Source organism: Stegastes partitus, unplaced genomic scaffold (genome assembly GCF_000690725.1).
Source record: "Stegastes partitus isolate 25-593 unplaced genomic scaffold, Stegastes_partitus-1.0.2 Scaffold1043, whole genome shotgun sequence".
NCBI classification, from domain to species: domain Eukaryota; kingdom Metazoa; phylum Chordata; class Actinopteri; family Pomacentridae; genus Stegastes; species Stegastes partitus.
The window spans coordinates 212,681-235,328 of record NW_007578774.1 but is presented as its reverse complement, the minus strand read 5'-3'; the positions used below and the strand labels follow the sequence as shown (position 1 = coordinate 235,328).

Genomic DNA, 22,648 nt, shown 5'->3' with positions numbered 1-22,648 from the left:
GTGAAGCCAGAGTAGACGATACAATAAATTCCAGACGAAACGATTCCAGTTCAGATTAAACAACACAAAACCATCTCAGACACGACCAGGCCAGAGTAGATGATTGGATACCAGTCCAGACCAGAGCAAACTGGACGATACAACGCCAGAGCAGACAATACAATAACAGTCCAGGCGATGCCATACCAATCCAGGCCAGGAGAGACCAGACCAGACAAAACGAAACCAGAACAAACAATATGACAGCAGTCCACCAGTCACACTGTGTATGAAGCCGTCTACAGTGTTGTCTGGTCAATGGTTCTCTGTTGCTGAAGAGTTTCATAAATGTAGTTTCCAATGCCAACGAATAAAATATACATTCAGCTGCTGGGTTTTGGTGGAGCAGCAGAAACTGCAATCCATTATAATAATTAAAAGCCAAACTCTGACAAAGACTGAGCTGATAAATATCAATATAAAGTCAAAAGTGCTGCCTGTTGACCTCAAAATCCTCAGTGAGAGGTGAAAGCTCAACATGATGCTCAGCTTCCTTCAGTAATGTGTTTCTCTGAGCACATGTCAGGGTCACGCTTCACGGGTCAAGGAGGCAGGTGGGAACAAATTACAGCCGCTGGACCTTTTCCACCTTCTGCCGCACAATTTCACAGAGTTTAACGTTTCCTCGGGTGACAACAAGCAGCGAGCAGCCACCAGATCGTGGCACAGATCAGCCTCCGGCCTCCCGAGTGTTTGCTGAGCAGCGTTGAGAAGCGTCCGCCCTGTTCAAACATGGCCACTCCCCCGTCTGTCTCAGAGTCACTCATTAACTCGAGCTACCGCCTCAGAAGGTTTTGTGAAGGTGATAACGGCGCTAACTGGAGCCACCGCGAGGCTCAATAACAGAGTTTAACCTCCTTAATACGAGCAGCACAGTGTTGACACTGCTGCAGCTTCAGGCCTGAAACAAAGCAAACACTGTTCTGCTGGCTTCCTGTTTGTTGTTGAAAGACTCTTGAAGGAACAACTCCAACATTTGGAGGGTCGTTTATAAGACAAAGTGTGACATCACTGGTGTTCTACTGGATTCAAGTCACGCCAGATACTAGTCCAGGTTTTCCTTTAGAAGCTCTTGTCTGATTTTTTTGCTTCTCATGTTCTCAAGTTTCTCCAGACGGGGAGTCATCTGGTCAGCCAACGTTCTGGTTTATCAACACACATTCATGGTGCATCTATAAATATCACCTTGTCAACACCTTTGGCTCCATGTCATCACTGCTTCACTGTCAGGACTACGCATCCACTGTGGTCAGGTTCACACCAAACATGCTGGACTCCATCTGAGCCCGACACATTTATCTTATCTGACCAAAGAATGTGCTTCCAACATTCAGCAGACTTCTTGTTCATGTTCTTCAGCAGAGGTTCATCTTACAGTTTTGTGGTGAACAGCAAGCAGGGTGTTTTTCTTGGCCTCTGTCCATAGAGGTTGATGTTATTAAGTGTCCTTCAAACTGTTTGAGCTTTGCAGAAACTGTCATTTCCACTAATAACCCCTGTGTTTGTGAAAGTATATACGTCACTGTCGGTGGAGTTATTCTCGGAGGACGACCACCACGGCCATGATCAGTGGCTCTTTCCAAACCTCCTGATTACTGCTGCAACGGTGGTTTCACACATTTCTAGTGAATCGATGATCTTCCTGAATACTTTTCCATCTTTGCAAAGTCTTGTCATGATGTAGATAGAAACCGGTCCAAAACAGAGAAAGTTCTGCTGCTCATTTTAGAGCCATGTTCAAGCAGGTAGGCTGATTGGAAATCACAGATGTTCTCAGTTTGTTGTCAGCGATCACAGGTGTATTCACTTAAACTTCTACTTTGGGTCGTGCAGCGTCTTCGGCACAAGTAGCCAGATTTTAACAGTGGTGCTGTCGTTGTTTTTTAGTCAAACATTTATATGAATGTGGGAGAAAACTGACTGTTTGAGCTGTAATGACCTGTTAGAATTTAAAATGTACAGCTCCCTTAAAGCTGTCAGCTGATATAAATGGATGATGGATGTAATTAGCTTCTTCACTGTCGATGGCAAAATGATAAACACTGTTTGCTGACTTTGTGATGCCCTTTACTGGTTCTGTTGGAATCAGTTCAGCCCTTCTGATGGTTCAAACCTGTGAGTGTGACAAGACTTCATAACATTACCTCAGTCAGAAAAAGCAAAAGCAAAAATATTGTCGATTCCTTTAATGAGTGAGCCTGAGGCGGTACTTTGGTTTGGGTCACTGAGGCCCGTCGCAGTGTGATGTTGGGGGTCATGGACTCACCGGGCCACTCTTCTTGTGGCTCTGGATGGTGAAATCAGGACAGAAGAGCAGGTCAGCGATGGCCAACAGCAGAGATTCAGCCAGCGGTCGAGCTTCATCGTCGTCTGCATCTTCGTCCAAATGCTGCAAGACAAAGACGTGAGATGCTGGGGTTACGGTTTAATGGGAGTGTTGTGTCATTGCTGGCAAACTTTGCCAAGTGTCATGTGCTTTCTGTATTTATAAATCGTTGTGGTTTGTGTTGTTCTGTTTATATTTTAAAGTTGATTTTTAGTACTTAAAGGTCCATCTAGCATCAAGCATTGCATGAGATCTAACAGGAACGAATGCTTGGCTAACAAGTTGTTCAGGCTAAAGTAGCATAAAGTAGCATACTAGCCAAGCTTATCTTTCTCAGGCTAAACTAGTGGTTAACATTTAGGCTAACCTAACCAACATCATTACCTTAATTATTATAACATAGCAGCTAGTTTTGTCCTGATTAGATTAAAGTCATGCTTAACATTATGTTGAATATGACAAAGTAATCTTGTTTAGACCAAGCAGCAGTTAATATGATCTTTTATAGGCTAAAGTAGTAGCTTCTACCATGATCTTGTTGAAGCTAAGGTAGGCTAATTTAACGGTCAACTACATCTTTTGGAAACTACCAGCTGAAATACTTCTCAGGCCTAATGTAGCTGCTATCAGTAAATTGTTTAGGCTAGTGCAGCAGCTAATGTCATCTCGTTTAGGCTAACGTAGCAGCATTATCTTGTTAATGCTAATATATGCTAATGCTAATATAGCAACGAAATCTTTTTTTAGGCTAAAGTCATGGCAAACGCTATCTTGCTTAGTGTACTTATAGCAACTAATGTCACCTTGTTCAGGCTAACATAGCAGCATTATTTTGTTTAGGCTAACATAGCAGAATTATCTTGTTTGTGCTAACATAGCAGTCAGTATTATCTTATTTGGGCTAGCAGCGACTTGCATTGTTTTGTTTAGGCTAGTGTAGCAGCTAACATAATGTTGTGTAGGGTAACTTGGCCTAACCTTATCTCGTTAAGGCTAATGTAGTGGCTAACATTATCTTACTTAGGCTAATGTAGCGGCTAACATAATCTTGTGTAGGGTAACCTGGCCTAACCTTATCTTGTTTAGGCTAACGTAGAGCCAATATTGTCTTCTTTAGGCTAGTGTAGAGCCAATATTGTCTTGCTTAGGCTAATTTAGCGGCTAACATAATCTTGTGTAGGGTAACTTGGCTTAATCTTATCTTGTTTAGGCTAATGTAGTGGCTAACATTATCTCACTCAGGCTAATGTTGCAGCTAACACTGACTTGTTTAAGCTAAAACAGCAGCTACTTGTATCTTGTTTAGGCTAACTTTGAGGCTAACCTTATCTAGTTTAGGCTAAAGTAACATTATATTGCTAGGCTAAAGCAGCAGCTACCGTGATCTTGTTTAGGCCAACACAGCAGCAAGTGTGGTCTTGTTTATTCGTAAACAAAATACAGTCTAATATAAGAAATTAACATCATGTAGCATCGCCAGCATTACAAATCTTTATGTCCAGAGCTGTAGAAAACAGCTGAGCTCATACTGCTGTTTTATTATTAAATCATTTTCACTGTTTCCTTCTCTTCATATCAGTGTTTCCTGCAGAAAAACAGCCTGAATTCATCCCATCAGTCCGTTCCAACTGCTGCACTTTAGCTCAGTCCCACACTTTCATTAAGCGACATTCAATCCCTCCTTAATTCAGCCACCGGCCCGGAGGACTGGAGATACAATATGAGCAGTGTTTGGATCGTGGTCCCCTGAAGACCAGGTAACCAGAGAGCAGGCAGCCGTCTGGGGGAGGAAGGGGAGGACGGGGAGGCTGTGGACGGCAGCCTGGACAGCATCAGCAGCAGCAGCAGCTTCATGTTACACAGCAGAGCCTCTGAAAATCACCTCCAACCGCTGCACATCATCATGGCTACAAGTATCAAAGGGCCTCAGATCTGCACAGAGCTGAAAGATTAAACTCTACAAACTGTCTGCAGGCCGATAATGTTCCTCTGTCCGCTGCCTCCAGCACGTTGTACACAAACTGATAGTTAGAGCCAGAGCACGGGACGATTTTATCATTTATTTGTAAACTGTTTGTAAAAGCTTTTCTTTTTGGAGGTCAGTTGTTTCATTTTTATTTAAGATAAGATGAGATAAACCTTTACTGATCCCACAGTGGGGAAATTTGTCAAAATATACACAAGTACTGGTTTTGAAAAACAAAATTAAAATATCAGTGTGTTGCATGTTTTATGGATGACTAGAAATACTGATACTATCATGACACAGACTGGACTGAAGGAGACAGACTGAGGAAATGGCACGTATTCAAGCGTATGTATAAAACTTGATATTGCACAGGGTTTTAAAAGTGCAAAATATTCATAATTCACATTTGCAGCTGCATGAGAACTCCAGGCTGAGACACTAAAGGCACCACATCAAACATTCACGTCCTCGTCAGGTTCAATTACAGTTATCTGGAAACCACTTTAGTTTTTGCTTTATGAACAACATGCACTTATTCTCACCATTTCAGCATAAGAAGTGACTGGAATATTTATAATATAATGTGTTGATTGACTGATCAGTTAAACTGCTGATTGTTTATTTTTTGTAATCATCCATTATTTGACTTGTTAAATGTCCAAAATGTCACCAAGCGGAAGGGGACATCTCATAAAGAAAAAAAGAAAGAAAGAAAGAAAGAAAGAAAGAGGAAATATTCTGTTTATAATGATATATATATATATGAGGAGGAAAAGCAGCAAATGTTCTCTTTTGAGATACTGAAATTTAATTCGTTTTTTTAAAACATTTTTGATTTTTACAGTTTACAGTTTTGTTTTGTTTTTTTACCTTTTTATTTTGACAGTTTACTTGTTTTTTTTTTTTACCATTTCTTTTTTAGCAGTTTTATTTTATTTGTTTTTACTCATTTTTAATTAATTAATTTTTTTATTTTTTATTTTACCATTTTTACTTATTTCTGCATTTTTTAAATTTTCTTATTGTTTCTTATTGCTTGTTGATCATTTATCTGTACTTATGGTGATGGTAGCGTTACCCTTTGTGCTTTAATAAGCCAATCTTCCCTCTGGGATCAATAAAGTATTTCTGTTTTATTCTAATCTAATTTTTTTTTTAAACAAAAAAACAACAAAACAATTAATTAACATAATTTTCTTTTCTGTTAATCAACTAACCAGTTAGTGCTGCAACTGTTCCCATTTTAATTACAAGCAACAAAGTAAAGTGAGAATTTTTCAAAGATTTTATTTTATTTTACGATGTAAGTGTAAAAAAATGACTGAAATGTTTGATTTGGTACCAAAATAGACAGAAATGGAGATGGATGGTTTTAAATGAACTAACAAGACAAAAGAAGAGCAAAAGCTTTCAGGTGAACCTTCAGCTCATGTATCTGAACTCATGCATCCACACTGAGGCTGGTTTTAAATTTAACTTCTTGATTTTTTGCATTCATCCTTTTCCTCGTTCACAGATTCCTGTTCTGCGAGTGTCTGAAGCTCCTCTAAAAGCCGCTCGGACTCGTACCTTGGTCCTTCCGGCTCCGGGGACGGTGGACCAGAAGAATCCCCTCCAGTCGGCGTCCTCGAAGATGTACGGCAGGATCCTGGTGAGCAGACGGGTGCAGTTCACCACGATCTGGCGCTCTTTGTCCGACGGGCAGCCGGAGTCGGCGCCCTGAACCAGACGCTCCACCGCCTGAGGAGCGAGACCAGACACGACTTGGTTCATCCTGAAGGAAGTTCTTCAGGAAGAGAAGTTACAGCAACTTGACAATAAATAACACAGGATACAAGTGTGATGCAGGAATAAAAACAAAAAGCTAAAATAAGACCAGAATTAGAAGAAACACTTGTAATGATGCTGTAAATAATAAATATAATACGGATGAGTTCTGTCAAAGTCAGAGAAGCAATCAACATCTTTTTTGTTGGACCTCAACTAAAGATAACAATGAGCAGCTTTAGTCGCTTTGTCCACAAAAAAAAGGTCAGAAAATAATAAAAAAGTGCATTTTATAGTTTCCAGAAGCCCGATGCGACATCTTTAAACGTCTGGTGTCATTAGATCCTCTGATTTAAACTCCAGAATATTTCGTTTACTGTCACGTACAACCAAGAATTAAAGTCAAATGTTTGGTGTTTTTAAAAAAAAAGGACAAAAATGAATGATTCTGTTCATCATATGTCAATTATTACAAATGTAATTTTATATATTTATTTTTAAAACTGGCTCCTGAGAGAGTTCAGATTTGAAAACCTGAAGCCTTGGTTGGATTTTCTTTGTCTTCAGTCACCTGGTCGTCATCCTGCTGCTGCGCTTTACTTCTGCTGCTGTCACGCTTCAGTCTATAATCCGCCTGTCAGTGCTGCTTCCTTGATGTAACGTCAGGTTCAGTAAATCCTTCTGTTTCTCCGTCTGCTCGGTCTTTCTATAAACGACCTCCGACCTTCACCTTCTGGGAACAACAAACAGCTGCATTCTTCGTCTGCGACTGTATCCAGGACGAACAAAAGCTGCTGCGAAGCCTCAAGCTGGAACCGTCTGAGTCGAGACGTCCTGCAGAGCCTCCAGCGTCGGACGGTCTCACAGCCAGTGTTTCCTTTAAGTTAGGAGACTTGAACTCAGGATTAAGCGGTGTATAGATAATGGATGGATGGACTTGAACTCAGCTCGTTCTACGGCAGGTTCAGGACAAACTATGTGAAAGGTTTTCATATAAGCTTGATCTGTCTCCTGTCCGGGACCGACTACGACTCCAGCCTCTCTCTCAGCCAGAATAAAATATTTCCCCACAACCTTCTGAAGCCCAAAACCTTCCAGCAGCTCTGTAGGACAGAACATCTTCTGCTCTAACTCCAACCGGTCGAGGCAGACGGCCGCCTTCCCTCAGTCTGGTTCTGTCAGACGGTCTTGTTCCCTCCCTATCAGGTTTTTGTTTGTTTTGTTCCTCCCCATCGTGGGCTGACTGCTCAGAAAATCCAAAGGAGCACATTTGGATGTTGAGTCCAGATCGTTCTATGTTCAGCGCTGTGAGACGACACGTGTTGAGGATTCCTACCATGTACAGTAGAAACCAGAAGTTTACGTCCACGTAGCCTTTTTATTTCTCACTGTCTGACTTAAATCAGACTAAACGTTTCCTGTTTTAGGTCAGTCAGGATTAAGTAAATTATTTCTATTTGCTAAACGACAGAATAACGAGAGAGAGAATTATTTATTACCTTCTTCAAAGTCAGACGTTTACATCCACTAAGATGCTTTCAAACTGAAAGCCCAGATGATGATGTCATGGCTGTGGAAGCTTCTGATTGGTTAATTGGCAACATTTTAGTTAATTGGAGGCACACCTCAAACATGTTGCTTCCTTTTGTGGCAACATGGAACATCTAAAGAAATCAGCCAAGATATCAGGAGGAGAACTGTGGACCTCCACCAGTCTGGTTCATCGTTGGGTTCAGGTTCCAGATGCCTGAAGGTTCCACGTTCATCAGTTCAAACTATTATATCAAGTCTAACCACCATGGGAATGTCCAGCCATCACAGCGCTCAGACAGGTAGTTTAAAGGTAATGCACCAAATACTGGATGTAAACTTCTGACTTTTAAAAAGCAATAAAAAATCTTTACCTCTTATTATTGTGGCGTTTAGCAAATAGAAATAATGTTGGTGATCCTGACTGACCTGAAACAGGAAACGTTTAGTCTGATTTAATGTCAGACAGGGAGAAAAAAAAGGTTTTATGTCTTTTTATACAGTGGACGTAAACTTCTGGTTTCAAATAAAGTTGAACTGAGTTGAATTGAATCTTAAAATAAAACACATAAATCAGTATAAAGGTCACCATCAATCAGACACAGAAACTAAAACAGAGAAAAGGTTTTTGAACTCATCACGTGAGGCTCCATCAGGAAAATTAAACTAGAATGTGATTAAATATATGATATTTTATCAAATTCACTTTGTTCATTCGAAAATTCAACAAAAAATAAACCAGATTCTGTAAAACAAACAAATAATTTCGAGCTCCTCAGTGGACTTAAGAAACCACGACTGACTCGGCTGTGACCGACAGACAAAAGGTCAAAGAGACACTGAGACGGAAACAAAACCTTCTGGATCACTAAAACAAAAGCAGCGCGGCTCATAATCGGTGATCATTGGATTCATTCACACCTTGTAGCAGAGGGTTGCCAGGTTGGATGGAGATTCCTCCCTGACGGCTCTGATCTCTGCTGCAGGAACCAGAGCGAACACGTCCTGCATCGCCGTGGACGACTCGGCCCAGAACTGGTCCCAGAACACGTCGTCCGAGGCTTCGACGGGCTGCAGCAGAGACATGTGTTTGTGTTTTTGGTTGTTGTAGCTTCAGACCTTCTTATTTTTAATTTATTCAGAGGAACAGACAGACAGGGAACAACCCTCAAAGCCAAAATGTTAAACAATGTTCTGATCGTCCACATAGCAGCTGCTTGATTCTCTATCAGGCGATCAATCGATTAACTGATCAGTTCAATTATAAACGGAAGCATCTGACAGTCAGACGGTAAAATCTGCACATAAACGATCCTGAATTCAACATAAACAGTTTAAAACTCTGGATCACTGCTGCAGCCAACAGTTATTCTATTTATTAAGTAAGTCGCTGTTTAATTTATGAAATAATCGATTCATTGTTGGGTAAAATAAAATCAAACAAGATAGAAATAACAGTTATTGTTTAGCCTGATCAAAAAAAATTAAGAAAATCAAGTTTATTATTCTAAAAAAATATTAAACATTGATTTGTTTTGCTTGATTTAAATAATAATGAATCCAGATGATTAATTTCTCTGAATATTTGTTTTATTTCCTGACAGTTGTGGACAAAACAGCCTAAAGCAGCAGCTTTAAATAACCATAAAATATTGACTATTTTTTACTTGAATTTATTGATTATTTGCGCAGCAGCTGATTTATTTTCTGTCAAATCGATTTATCAACTCATCCTTTCAGCTCTAAACGCACAAATTTAACAGTCAGGCATGAAAATCTGCTCATAAGCAGCTCCAAATCCAACAGAAACAGAAAATGTAAACCAACAGCAGGGCTCCAGCACACATTTACTGGGATTATTGATCGATCTGATGGTTCATTTCTCAGATTATTGATTCATCTTTTGGGCATAATATCAAAAAACACAACAAAAACAACAAGTTTCATGTCTCGCTTTGTTCAACCAACAGTGTAAAGCCAAAGACTATCAGGTTGTCCTGCAGAAATATGAATTATTTACCATGTTTGATTGAAAGTGACTCCAGACATGAATCGATCAGGAGCTGGTTTTACTGCCACTGATCTACTGTTCAGCTCCACCTTAAATCCACCTGCTGCTCCATCTGCACACTGGTGACTGAACACTGAGGCTGGATTTAACATTTTTCACTCCTGATGAAACATATTTAAGGATTGTTTTACAAGAAAAACGTGAAATAGGAAGAATTCTAATGTTTTGAGGCCTAAAATGAGCGTTTTTGTTCCTTTAAAATTGCAAAAACACTGAAAAAAAAATCAAGATTTCAGGATATTTGTTTGTTTTGTTTGTGAATCTTCATTTCTGCACTAACTGAAGTGTTTCTCATGGTTTTTTATCTCCACTTTGTGTGATCTGAGCTGAACTTCTTGCTGCCATCTGGCAACTTCATCTCCAGCAGCTGCGTTTAAAGCGCAAACACACGCGCGTTTTGTTTTTTTTTTTCATTTCAGCTCCAAAATAAAACACGAACCGACCTGAGTTTTGGTTGTCAGCTGGATCACCGCCTTCCTGAAGTGAAGTTTGGTGTCTGCGTTTCCCATTTTGGAGCCTCCTGTCCGCCTCCAGTCCGCCGGATCCGCGTCGAGGCTGCAGGATAAAATCTGCCGCTGCGCTGCTGCGTTCAGGAGCCGCTCGGAAACCTCTAAACTGCTCACGTCGACGAAAGCTGCTGCTGCTTGGAGCCTCAGAAATCTTCGCTCTGTGTTTGTTTCTTATGCAAAATAAATTAAATTATTTGTTTGCACGTTCAAAATAACTAACATACATGTTCACAGAGATATTCATGCACTTGCGCCGACATATTCTCACTTTGATCTGAATTAAAAACGCAAAAACGAGCAAACAAAAAGGCAACAGCTCAAGTAAAGTCACAGTTGCATGAATATAAATAAAAAGGCAAACAATGTGAACCTGCTTTGAGCTGAAACAAGAAGAAAAATGTAAACGTGCGACCTGTAAATGGTCATTTCAGCACAATTTCAAGCTAATTTTCCAAAATATTAAAATATGAAGCAACACAAATGCTTCACAATGAGCCTAATATAAAAAAATAACAACAACAAATCGCTTATAAACTAAAACTACCACATTTAGCAATGCTGAAGAACACTGATGTACATAAATGCAGCATAAATATTCAGTTATTGTAACGGACACCTGAAGTGCACAAACATTTAAGCAAAAATAAAACTCACTCACAATAAATCTAATGAAAGCTAATAATTATTATTATATATAGCTATAGTAGTACAAATTAAATGCGATGTTAAAAAGTCTAATAAAATTACTTAAACAAGATTTTGATGTCTACAAATTAAAAGCATAAAACACATTGGAAAAGCTGGATAAAAAAAATCCACAAGACAATATTTTTAGTAATTTAAGTTATGTGACTAATATTGTTTTTGCTTTAAACTACAATAAATCAGCCTTTATGTCGTTTTTCTGCCTATTTAATAATTCCCACGGCCCCTGAAGGCAGCACCAGGATCTCAACATGGAGACTTCCTGGATCCCAAAGTACATATTTGTTTTGAGGCCTTTAACTGGATGAATCAGCTTCAATTTACATTTAAGACGAAAAGATTTAGTGACAGGTATGAGAACACGTGACCATGACGTCATCACATCACCTGTGACAGTCAGATGAGATGTGATTTTACTCTTTATGTCAGAATGAGTCAGTGAAGTGGACATCAGGATACTTCAGGTACAGTCTGGATACAGGAGTGCACAGAACTCAACAGAACAGCAACAACAGTCAGTGTGTTTGAATATTATGTAGATTTATGTCAGTATTTATTATCTATTATTATTTCTAGTGTTGATTTAACTCAAATTAATTGTTAATTGTTGAAACTGTTGGAGAGTAGTTTTTCTTCTTCTTCTTCTTCTTCTTCTTCTTCTTCTTCTTCTTCTTCTTCTTATTATTATTATTATTATTACTATTATATGCTCTGATCTGTTTGAGACTTTTTCATCATAAACTCAAAATATTTAAAATAGCATCTGTCAACTTTAAGTTTGCCATGTCAGGCACTTTGTGAAATAATTTCTTTTCAAAAAAAAAAAGTGAGGTTTTTTTTTTCTTACATTTTATACATCTCATCTAAAAAATAAAATAAAAAACCCTGAACTTGTCACAGTCTCATCATGTCATTGGTTCACAATCTGCAATATTAGACAAGTAGATTAAATAATATCTGATTATTGTTGAGTTAAAATGAAAAAAGGAAGAAAAGAAAAGTGAAACTGCCATGAAAAGCCCATCTTTGAGCTCCAATGAACAAAAAAATTCCTGATACTGACGTCAACCAGTTATATTTTCTGAACCACACGGACCGCTGAAACCAGACGTTTACATAAACTGTATAAAAAGACATAAAACCAAAGTTCTGTTTGGCCTTAATGACCATCGGTACATCTGGAGGAAAAAGGAGGAAGCTTGAAGCCTGAGAACACCATCCCAGCTGTGGAGCACGGGGGTGGCAGCATCATGCTGTGGAGGGACTGGTGACCTTCACACAATAGATGGCATCATGAGGAAAGAACATGATGTGGAGATATTGAAGCAACATCTCCAGACATCAGCAGGAAGTTACAGCTTGGACACTAATGGGTCTTCAGATGGACGATGACCCTCAGCATAGCTCCAGATTAGCTACAGAGAGGCTTCAGGACAACAGAGTCAGTGTTGTGGAGTGGCCATCACAAAGCCCTGATCTCCATCCTGGAGAACATCAGTGGAGCAAGGAGACCAACAAACCTGACCCAGTTCCACCAGTTCTGTCAGGAGGAATGGACCAGAACTCATCAGACTGTTGTGAGAAGCTTTTGGAAGGAAACCCAGAAGGTTTGACCCAAAGTCATAGAGTTTAAAGGCAACGCTAGCAGATACTGAGGAGATGGATGGAAACTTCTGACTTTGAAGGAAGGAATAAAAAATATCCATTATCTATTCTGTCATTTAGCAAATAGAAATAATGTTAATGATCCTAGCTGACCTGAAACAGTAAAAGTTTAGTCACATTTAGTGTCAGACTGTGAGAAAAAGAAGGTTTTATGTCTTTTTATACGGTGGATGTAAACTTCTGGTTTCAACTGTAGCTACACACACACAACTTTTATTTTGAAATACTTCCCGAAAACAAAAGTAAGTTATTTTTGTTTAACTTTCACAACAGATTGAGCAGGTTTGACAGGTTTTCATCACAAAAACAGAAACATTATCAGATAGTTAAAACCAGGCAGAGTTTCAAAATGATTCTCCAAATATGATGAAGAATATTTGTTTGTCATGTGTTTTTATTTTTCAAGTTTTTATCTCAAATAGTTTCAGAGATGTTGCGGCTCAAACAACCTCAGACTTCAATGCATGAAAAACAGACACTATGTGGTTTATCAAGCTACAAATTCTGAAATATCTTCATAAATATGCATCGTCTGTGATGAAAATGAGGCAAACTGAAAGAAACGGGATGATTTGAGCTTGAATGACCCACATTAGTGTCGCACATGATTCATGGTTTCATTCTTGTTCAGACCAAATTTAGTAATTCTGTGGAAAAATGAGTGACGTTTACATTCTGGACACACCTTTAAAAAAACCCACTGAAACCAATGTTATTCACTATTAGTCCAACCAGCACAGTTACACAACACGACATGGTGTCGACACCAACATGTTCTGAGGTTTAAATTGTTCACGCCGCCACCAACATGCTGCGTTTAATGACTTTATCTCTGATCCAGATTCAGTTTAATCCAGAATGTGTTGAATGCAGCAGCTGCAGGTCCAGTCTGACGTACTGGAGTCATGGACGAGCTTCCTGAGAGTTAAAGATGTGGATTAAAAGCTGTGACTCATCCACAAACAACTATTTCTTCATTCCAGGGGTTGGTGGGCCGCACAGCTGTCAGCCAGCTGTCAGCCAATCAGGAGCCGGCCTGCGAACACAATAAAGCCCGAGGAGCCTTCATCGCTCTGCAGGCACGTTCACGCAAAGTCTGTTTGGATTCTGGAGCTGCAGCAACATGATCAGGACGGGAGGTTTCGGGGTTTGGATGTGCACGCTGGCGGCTCTGTGCACGGCCCACACGGTCAGAACTTCAACATGTCATGAGACGCTGCATTTGTTCTCTTTGGTCAGAGTTGATCTGATGTTTGTCTTCAATATGTTTTCAGAGAGATGAAGAAAGAAACTTTTTTAGTTTCTCTTCTTCTTCTTCGTTCTCGTCTTCTTCCTCGTCTTTATCCTCGTCTTCATCTTCGTTCTCCTCCTCCTTTGAAAGTTCAGGTAAGAAAGTCCACATTCGTTGCTGCTTTCTGGTTCTGGACGCTGAGCCTGAAGACTTTCTCTTCATTCTGCAGGTGTGGTTTGTCTGAACGGAGGCAGCTCGGTTCCTGCACTGATTTCTGGTGAACACATGTTCTGCTTGTGTCCTGACGGCTTTGAAGGGAAACACTGTGAGAACGGTGAGAAACTGGACCTCCAGCCAAACTTCATTCATGCTGTTTTCGTGTTTTTAACTTTGTTTTTAATTTTGTTGTTGCAGCAAAACCCGGTTTCTGCTACGAAGGCGTCGGGTTGTACTACAGAGGAACCGTTTCCAGGTCCGTCAGCGGACTCCCGTGTGAGCAGTGGGACCAGAACACCAGACAGAGATATCTGAGCTCAGACGTCAAGTCAGGGAGACACAACTACTGCAGGTGGGCCTCATTTAATCTGAATTCATTCATTTAATCAGACAGATTTGTTCTGCAAAAATATCTATGCAAACAGAGCTACGTGAAAATAAAATAAAATAAAATGAAAGTAACGTTTTAAATAATTTACTGTTATTTTACACATTTTCAGTTTTTATTAAATTACAAATATCTTGTACAAAATGTACAAAACTTACAAAATAACTGTATAAAAACAGGCCAACACTGTAAAGTAAAGTAAAGTAAGTAAGTAAGTAAGTAAGTAAAGGAGTATCAAAAATATGTGTTTTCACAAATTCAGACATTTGAATGTGAACTCACACTGTTCTTACTGTATTTAAATCAGCAAAACACGTCATAATTTTGAATATATTTGCTGTTTTTCGGGGTGAAAAGTGTATATTAAGGACTGAATAAAAATGAAAAATAAAACAGTTGTAAAAATTGTAGAAACATAGACTTTTAAATTTTTACATTTAATTTTTTTTGAACAATTAACTGTTATTTTACACATTTTCCCTGTTTTGGTAAATCACAGATACTATCTTGTATAAACGTCCAAATTTACACAACAGCTCAATAAAAACAGCTCAAAACTGTAAATAATATCAAACATTGATATTTTAACAAATAGTAATTCAGTCATTTGAATGTGACTGAATTACTGAATGTGTCGTGGGGGGCTGGAGTCTATCCCAGCTGACTCAGGGTGAAGGCAGGTTCACCTGGACAGGTAACCAGTCTATCACAGGGCTACACTTAGAGACAGACAACCAAGCACACTCACATTCACACCTACGGACAATTTAGAATCACCAATTAACCTCAATGGACTGTGGGAGGAAGCCGGAGAACCCGGAGAGAACCCACGCTGCACGGGGAGAACATGGAGACTCAGAAAGATCCCGGGTGTCCTCACCGGGACGCGAACCGGCAACCTTCTTGATGCTAACCACTGAGCCACCTTGCAGCTCCTCTAAAATATCAGAAAGTTGTTTGAAATGTTGTCGTGTGATGTATAAAGTGGCAGAAAATGAAGATACTCAAGTAAAAGTGCCCCCAAACTGTACTTGAACACAGTTAGCGCTACTTTAGATAGTTAGATAGTTGTCTGGACGACGTCTGAAGTCCAACATGAAGGAGGATGTGAGCCAGAATCAGTCCAGACATGGAGGAATGTCGGAGCAGAATGTCGGTCAACCTGAGGGCGAGGACACAAACCTTCATTCACCACAACAATATTTACGTCTGAGGATCGACGGCATGGCGGCGGCGACGCTGCTCATCCGTTACTGCATAAGAACTGTTTCATCACTGGCTTTATGAGAACGATCATCTGACCTCATTCCACTGGTGCAGGTGAAACAACACAAACTGCTCAAACTTTGTCATCAAAGTTTGTGTTTTCATGAAGGATTCTGTCGTTCACCAAAGGTTTTCATATATTTCACAGCTTGAGCTCAACACTGAAACTCACTGTTTCATTTCAGAATCAGGGCTGTTGTGTAATTTAAAGGCGGTCTTGTTGTTTTTCCAACAGAAACATTCACTACCGACGGCGTCCGTGGTGCTACGTGTGGAAACACCAGCAGCTGCTGTGGGAGTATTGTGATATTCCTCGATGCAGCGTCGGCCTACGTGAGTGGGTTTTCTCTGTTATTAAAACAGCTGCTACCATTTTGGAACATTTACTGAAGAGGCCACCTGCTGCGTCTCTGGTTAAGGATGCAGCTTTAATGTGCTTCATGTGTTTTACATGAGATCTGGCAGAGCTGCAGCCGAGAATCATTACAGGAAGCTCGTTAAGGTCGTTAGCTCTGATTAGGAGGAAGGAAAAAGGTTCATTTCTGACACTGGGTTTTTGGTGGAGACACAAGGATTTATAGTTATTTATATATTCTAGCTAATTATTTAAACCAGTCATCCAGAGTAGCCCTGTGATAGGCTGGTTACCTGTCCAGGTGAACCTGCCTTCACCCTGAGTCAGCTGGGATAGACTCCAGCCCCCCCAGTGAGCCAAAGGTCGTCAAGTTGCTACTGACTGAGTTTATCGATGTTTTCAGGTGGAAGCATAAAGAGTCGAACATTTCATATCTTCTGAGTGTTTAAAAAACGTCTCTGCTCTTGTAGTTCCTGCCCCACCTTCACCTTCACCTTCACCTGCCCCCGCCGAGCCAGAACCAGGTGAGTCTTCACTGGATAATCTTGTTTTCTTGTTCTTCCTGCCCAGTCCTGAACTCTGTTTCACCCTCCAGCTGCTCATGCGACTTGCGGCCAACGCTCCAGACGAAAGCTGATGAAGATCGTGGGTGGAACAGTCGCCACTGTGGAATCCCACCCTTGGGTTGCCGCCATATTTTGGCGTAGCAAATCCAAGGAGAGGGTTTTCCGCTGCGGGGGAAGTCTGATCTCCGGCTGCTGGGTCCTCACGGCCGCCCACTGCTTCCCCGACGGGTACGAAGTCGGATCGCTTACTGGAAGCGCAGCAGGTGCCGAGAAAATCTCTGTGACTAAAATTGTTTTGTGAATTTCAGCTCTGACAGTAAAGCGCGACGTTTCTCCGTCGTCCTGGGAAAGAACGCCCTGAACGAGAGCGACCCAGCTGTGGAGCAAACGTTCAGGGTGGAAGAAGTCCACATCCACGAAGGGTTCGACAACAGCGAGGGAAACTTCAACAATGACATCGGTATGAACACATTACCTCGACTGAAAACAACACAAAATACTCTGGGAACTAGTAAACAAAACAACCCCAAACCCAACCCCAAAAAAGCCCCACGTTTCAGCTTGTATCGCTTCATAAACAACCATCCCACAGACGGTCAAGATAAAGACGCTCGAAACTCAGTTATTTCTCTTTAAAACCACCTCAGTTTAGGGTTAAACGCCTGTTTGAGGTTGTGTTCTTTGGTGTTTCTGCTGCAATCGACCAATGGGCATCACAGTTTTGGTCTCTCAGCACCTGTCTTTAGATGGAACCACAAAGAAAGTAAAATAAAAACTACTCCAGCTCAAAATAAGTCAAATTCAAACTCAAACACAAAGTACGGCGTGAATTTTGGAAACCTTTCTGCAGCTCTTCTTGCTGATGCTGGAACCCATTTAAAGCAGTGATCTTGTGTGATTACCTGCAGCCCTGCTGAAGCTGAAGGCCCGAGGAGGCCAGTGTGCTGAGGAGTCCGACTCGGTGAGGCCCGTCTGCCTGCCGCCGCCTCAGCAGAACCTCCAGCCCGACGTCACCTGTGAGATCGCTGGATACGGGAAAGAAAACTACGGTGAGGAAAGTCCTCTGAGTGATGCTGCTCTGTCTGAAAGCAAAGTAGATCAACAGTAGGAAGCACATGGACGCCTCCACGAGACAACTGAACCAAAACCCAGACCAAAGACTATGGTCCCGCTCCATTACATTATGAACCATTCCACCAATTAGCTGACAATTTAGCCATTTGTCTGTTATCTTTAGCTACATAGTTTAATCTTTTATTCATTTATTTAAAGAATTTATTGGTTGTATTCAGTTATTCATTACTTTTAGTTAATTAATCCAAATCATTGCTCTAACTTTTGTAATCATTCATCCATTAGCGTTAGCTAGTGTTTAAAGACTTTATTCATTGCATTCAGTTATATACTACTTTTAGCTTTAAGCTAACCGTGGAGCTAACTATTGAAGTAATTTATCCATTACTGCCAGTTGGATTCATTACTGATCACATTGAGCTAATCATTTAAATTTTGCTGTATTTTTCTTTTTACTTTTAGCAAATGATTTAAGCTAGCAATTGAGCTACAATTTCAACTAGTTAATTAATTACCTACAGCTAACTATTTAGCTATCGTTCTATCTATTTATCCCTTACCACTTATTATCACGTACGCTACTTATTACTTTTAGCTAGTTACCAATGCTAAGTATTGAGCTAGCTATTTCCATAATTTAGCCCATCTATGTATCTGTTTCTTTAGCTACCTGTTTAAATGATTTCTAGAGTATGACTAGCTCGTATTACCTGTCTGAAGATCTTATCAGTTCCTCTCAGTTAACTGTTGCTTACTTTTGGTTAACCGTGTAGTCTTATCATTTCAATAATTATTTAAACCATTTCTTTGTTACTTTTAGCAGTTTAACTTCCTCTGTGGAGCTTCTCTATTTTGATCAATGCTGGGAACAGTTTTCTTCAAAAACAAACACTATTATGTGTGACCTTAAGGAGAAGTTTGACATTTTGGCAAATGCCTTTATTTGCTGTCGAGACTGAGACGAGGAGATCGATACCACTCCAGTGCCTCTGTGAAGCCTTTAGCTTGTGTTTCTGTGCTGCTTTATCGTCTATTTTACTGTAAATGGGACCATAGTTTACTAAACGAACACCTCGCTGGGCTGAAGAAGACTTGAACGTAGCAACTGAGACCATAAACACATCAGGAGAATGATTACTGAGGCGACAAACTAAGTGAGAAATAGGATTATTTTCTCATACATTTCTATACAATCTGACTTCAGAAGAGTCGCCCCCTGCTGGCTGTCAGAAACAATGCAGTACATCTGCATGGGCCTTACTTTATAACAGCTGATCCATTTCTTTCAGCTAATTGTCGAGGCTTCGCTGGGTTTTTGCTGCTTCATGCATGTTGCAGTCATTATAGTTTCTGCTGACTCAGTGCAGATTTTTCTTTCATAATCTAACTATTTAAGTTCTGCTGTTTGAAATCTATTCAACTCTAAAAATACACGCTCATACTGTTGTTAAGAAAATAAACAGTAATTACCGCCGTTAGATAACTGAATATAGTGGAAAACAGGTCTGAAGTGTGGAAAAGAGCCTCAGAGCACCTTAGAACTGCTCCTATTACAACACCTGAGTGCACATAATGGACCGTTCCTGCTTTAATTATATTAATTATGAAGTGTTTTCATCGTGTTTTCGCCTGCAGGTTTGTGGTATAAGTCTCAGTATCTCAGGGAGGCTCTGGTGAACCTCATCGCTGACGACGTGTGTCGAGAAAAGGATTATTATGGAAACATGATCACCGACAACATGTTCTGCGCTGGGCGGCCCGACTGGAGCCAGGATGCCTGCGAGGTATTTCTGCACACGCCCGGGCTTGATTTTGATTTTTACTTTTACATAACAGTTTGCTAAAACTGCTCGTTTGTTTGTTCCAGGGCGACTCAGGAGGACCTCTGGTGTGCCAAGCCGACAACAAGTTCTTCCTGTTCGGGGTCATCAGTTGGGGCGACGGCTGTGCAAAGGAGCGCCGACCCGGCGTTTACACCAGAGTGACCAATTACAACAGCTGGATAGCAGAGAAGACGGGCCTGACGTCCATCGCTGCTGGGGCCATGTTCCCTCAGAAATGACTCTGAACTGAGCTTCTGCTTTCATGCTTTGGCACAATAATAAGTATTTCTATAACAAACCCCACAAAAGGACCCAAACTGGCAGCAAGCACTGAGTGTCTATCAACGCTACAGCTGCAGCAATTAATCGATTCGTTGTCAACTTTCCCCAACTATTCTGATAATTTATTAATTTGTTTTGAACATAGACTGTATAAAAGATGGACGTAGCAACCGGCCCTGAAAAATGAAGCCAACCTGGACGTGTTAAAAACCTGCAATATCACTACGTCCACTAGCTGCTGGCTCCACAAAGCCCTGGCTCCCATAGACTGGAATTGGAAAAGAAGTGACCACAGATCATGAAATTCTGCATTCCTACAGCTCAGGATTGTTTTCTTATTAGTTTTCATGGTCAAATCCAGAGATCAGGTGGTCAATCTGAAAATAAATCAATACTGAATTTTTAGAAAATGGTCAACATGTTGCGGGGCAAGGGGCGTGGCTGGCTTGATTGACAGTCGGCAGCGACGATGCAGACGAAGCGAGCAGAAGGCGGTAAATGTGGGCGGGCAGAGAGGGCCCGCCTCTCAATCCGTCGATTTTTGCGTCACTGGCTCCAAAAATCCAAGATGTCAACCAGGAAGTAGCAAAACCCTGGCTTCATGTTCTCACGGAAGCTACGTCCATCTTTTATACAGTCTATGGTTTTGAACAACTTCTTGAAAAAGTACGTGATTCTTGCACAAACGCTTAAAAATGACGATGAACTTAAAAAGGACAATACAATGTTGTGTTAGATTAGTTTTAGAAAATGAGAACTATCCAGGTCGTGCTCTGCTTATTGCACATTCTAGCATTACAACACCAATACAGCCTCTGTACAGGGTTCCATGTGTGTGATGCAGCTTTAGAGGCGACGTTGACTCGTCCTGTGGGATTTGGTGCACTGACTGACAAGCTTCTAGTTTTTATATCTCATAGAGTCAAATATTTCGACAAACCTGCTCATTCGGGGGTTTTTCTTGTTTGTTTGTTTTTTTGTGCTATTTTGTTCATTTAGAACAAAACTGAACGAGCTCAAGTGAAGCAACACTGTCTTCATGCAGCAGAGAAGGCTGCAGCTCCACCGCCAAGTCACACGACTGTTAACGAGCACAAGTTTCAACCATTTGTTCCACCCAAAATACCACTTTCTGTCCAATTACTTATAGTTTTAGACATTTACTCCCCCAACATACTGTTTTCTGTCCAAGATTTTAAAGTTTTAAAGGTTAATTCCACCCAAAATACGACTTTTTGTCCAAGGACTTATAATTTAAAAGGTTGAGTCAACCCAAAAAAAACTACTTTTGTCCAAGTAGTGATAGTTTCAGACACTTATTCCACTAACATGCTGTTTTAAAGGTTTATTCCACCCAGAATGCTGTATTTTGTGAAGGTACTTGTCATTTTAAAGATTTACTCCACCAAAAAACTCTTTTTTTTTTTGTCAAAGTAATTCCGTTTTTTGAGGTTTATTCCGCCCTAACCGTACATTCTAACAAACAAATGAGGGTTTTAAAGGCTCCACTCAAAGCGGTACATATTTAATTTATTTTGTCAGTCTCTGCGGACCAGAAGAAGAAACAACAATCCATTATTGCTTTAAGACACAAAGGTCAGAACATTTCAAAAGAGTTTCTTCAAAAAGCATCAAACGCTGTGAAGGAACTGCAGGAAAAGGAAGAGTTCCTGTTTTCCCCCCAGAAATTAACAGCAGCGTAGATTAGATCCCCACCAGGGACCCAAAAGAAATGGACACTGGATGAGTGGAAAGTTGGACTTTGGTGTGATGATGTGAGACTTTTGGTTCCTGCTCAGACACACAATCCCATCTGGTTTGAGCTCAGTGGGAATATTGTTCGTTTTTTAGCTGGACAATGAGCTAAAACCCACCTCCAGGTTCTGTGAGGGCCGTTGGACCAGGAAGCAGAGTGATGTAGTCCTGCATCGCTGACCTCCACCTGGACCCAGCTGACATGGACTGAGAGGAGTTGGAGCTCAGAGTGAAAGAAAAGCAGCCAGAAAGTTAAAACTCCCGGTGACATCATGAGCTGCTTGCAGAATCCAAAGTGTTGTTTCACAGTTGGACTGTCTTCGGCTTTGTTCCAGACTTCCATAAAATAAGCAAACAAACTTTTTTTTAAAACTAATTAAGTGTTAATGTGTTTTTATGTTTTTGTAAATATTTTTTATAATTTTCTTCACTGTGTTGTGTTTTGTTGAGGGAATAAACACTGTTTTCTACTGACTGAATGCTGGCATGTTTGTCGTTCACATTATTGGATGTTTGTTTTGCTTTATCAGCTGCCCTGGACAGCCGGGTCGTAACATGTCTATACTTGTACATCTCCAATCCTTTTGGTTTAAACCTTCATCGGGGACAAACCGAGTAGCTTTCTGTTATTTGTGAAATTTTAGCACCATCTTGTGGTCAAATTCAAATCTACCTTTTCTGTGTATCTTCTAAAGACTCTTCAGTACGTTTATTTTGAACATATTTGAAATGCCTCCGTTAAAAAATGCAGACAATCATAATCCAGATTGAAGCAGAACACAGGAATGTCAATTAATTATGAATAGAAGATATAAAATAAGTGAGTGCAAAATATTCACCTCCTTCACATCAGATTTCAGTCGATTCACCGTCGGCTGCAGTTTCCAGCTTTGAGCCTTTGTGGATGGACTCCATCAGCCAGAACATCTGGATGCTGCAGTTTTACAAAACTGCTGAAACTCTGTCGGGTTGCACAAAAATCTTGAGAGAACAGATCTTTTCAAGTCCAGCTGCAAATTCCCAGGTGGATTGAGGTCTGGACTCTGACTGGGCCTCCAGAACTTCACCTTGTTGTCTTCAAACCATTTCTGTGGAGCTTTGACCGTTTGCT

The 22,648-nt window shown here is 40.5% G+C and overlaps 2 protein-coding genes across 3 annotated transcripts in view; one reads left to right on the top strand and one right to left on the bottom strand.

The window, feature by feature from the left end:
* The window catches only part of LOC103367383 (protein HID1-like), a 21,356-nt gene extending 11,135 nt beyond the window's left edge, over window positions 1-10,221 (bottom strand). For both annotated transcript variants that reach the window (XM_008295387.1, XM_008295388.1), the window contains exons 1-4: window positions 10,146-10,221; window positions 8,553-8,702; window positions 5,904-6,074; window positions 2,306-2,428 (exon numbers count right to left, since the gene is read on the bottom strand). In XM_008295387.1, the coding sequence (XP_008293609.1) occupies window positions 2,306-2,428; window positions 5,904-6,074; window positions 8,553-8,702; window positions 10,146-10,211 (510 nt within the window). In that variant the 5' untranslated portion in view covers window positions 10,212-10,221. The remainder of the gene's footprint in view (window positions 1-2,305; window positions 2,429-5,903; window positions 6,075-8,552; window positions 8,703-10,145) is intronic.
* Window positions 10,222-13,661: 3,440 nt separating this feature from the next.
* Window positions 13,662-19,942, top strand: LOC103367384 (urokinase-type plasminogen activator-like). Its single transcript, XM_008295390.1, has 11 exons — window positions 13,662-13,770; window positions 13,856-13,967; window positions 14,042-14,146; window positions 14,227-14,380; window positions 15,918-16,015; window positions 16,508-16,561; window positions 16,633-16,831; window positions 16,912-17,063; window positions 17,512-17,652; window positions 19,313-19,461; window positions 19,545-19,942. The coding sequence occupies exons 1-11, from the start codon at window positions 13,705-13,707 to the stop codon at window positions 19,737-19,739; spliced, it is 1,425 nt and encodes a 474-aa protein (XP_008293612.1). The 5' UTR covers window positions 13,662-13,704; the 3' UTR covers window positions 19,740-19,942.
* Window positions 19,943-22,648: the final 2,706 nt, after the last annotated feature.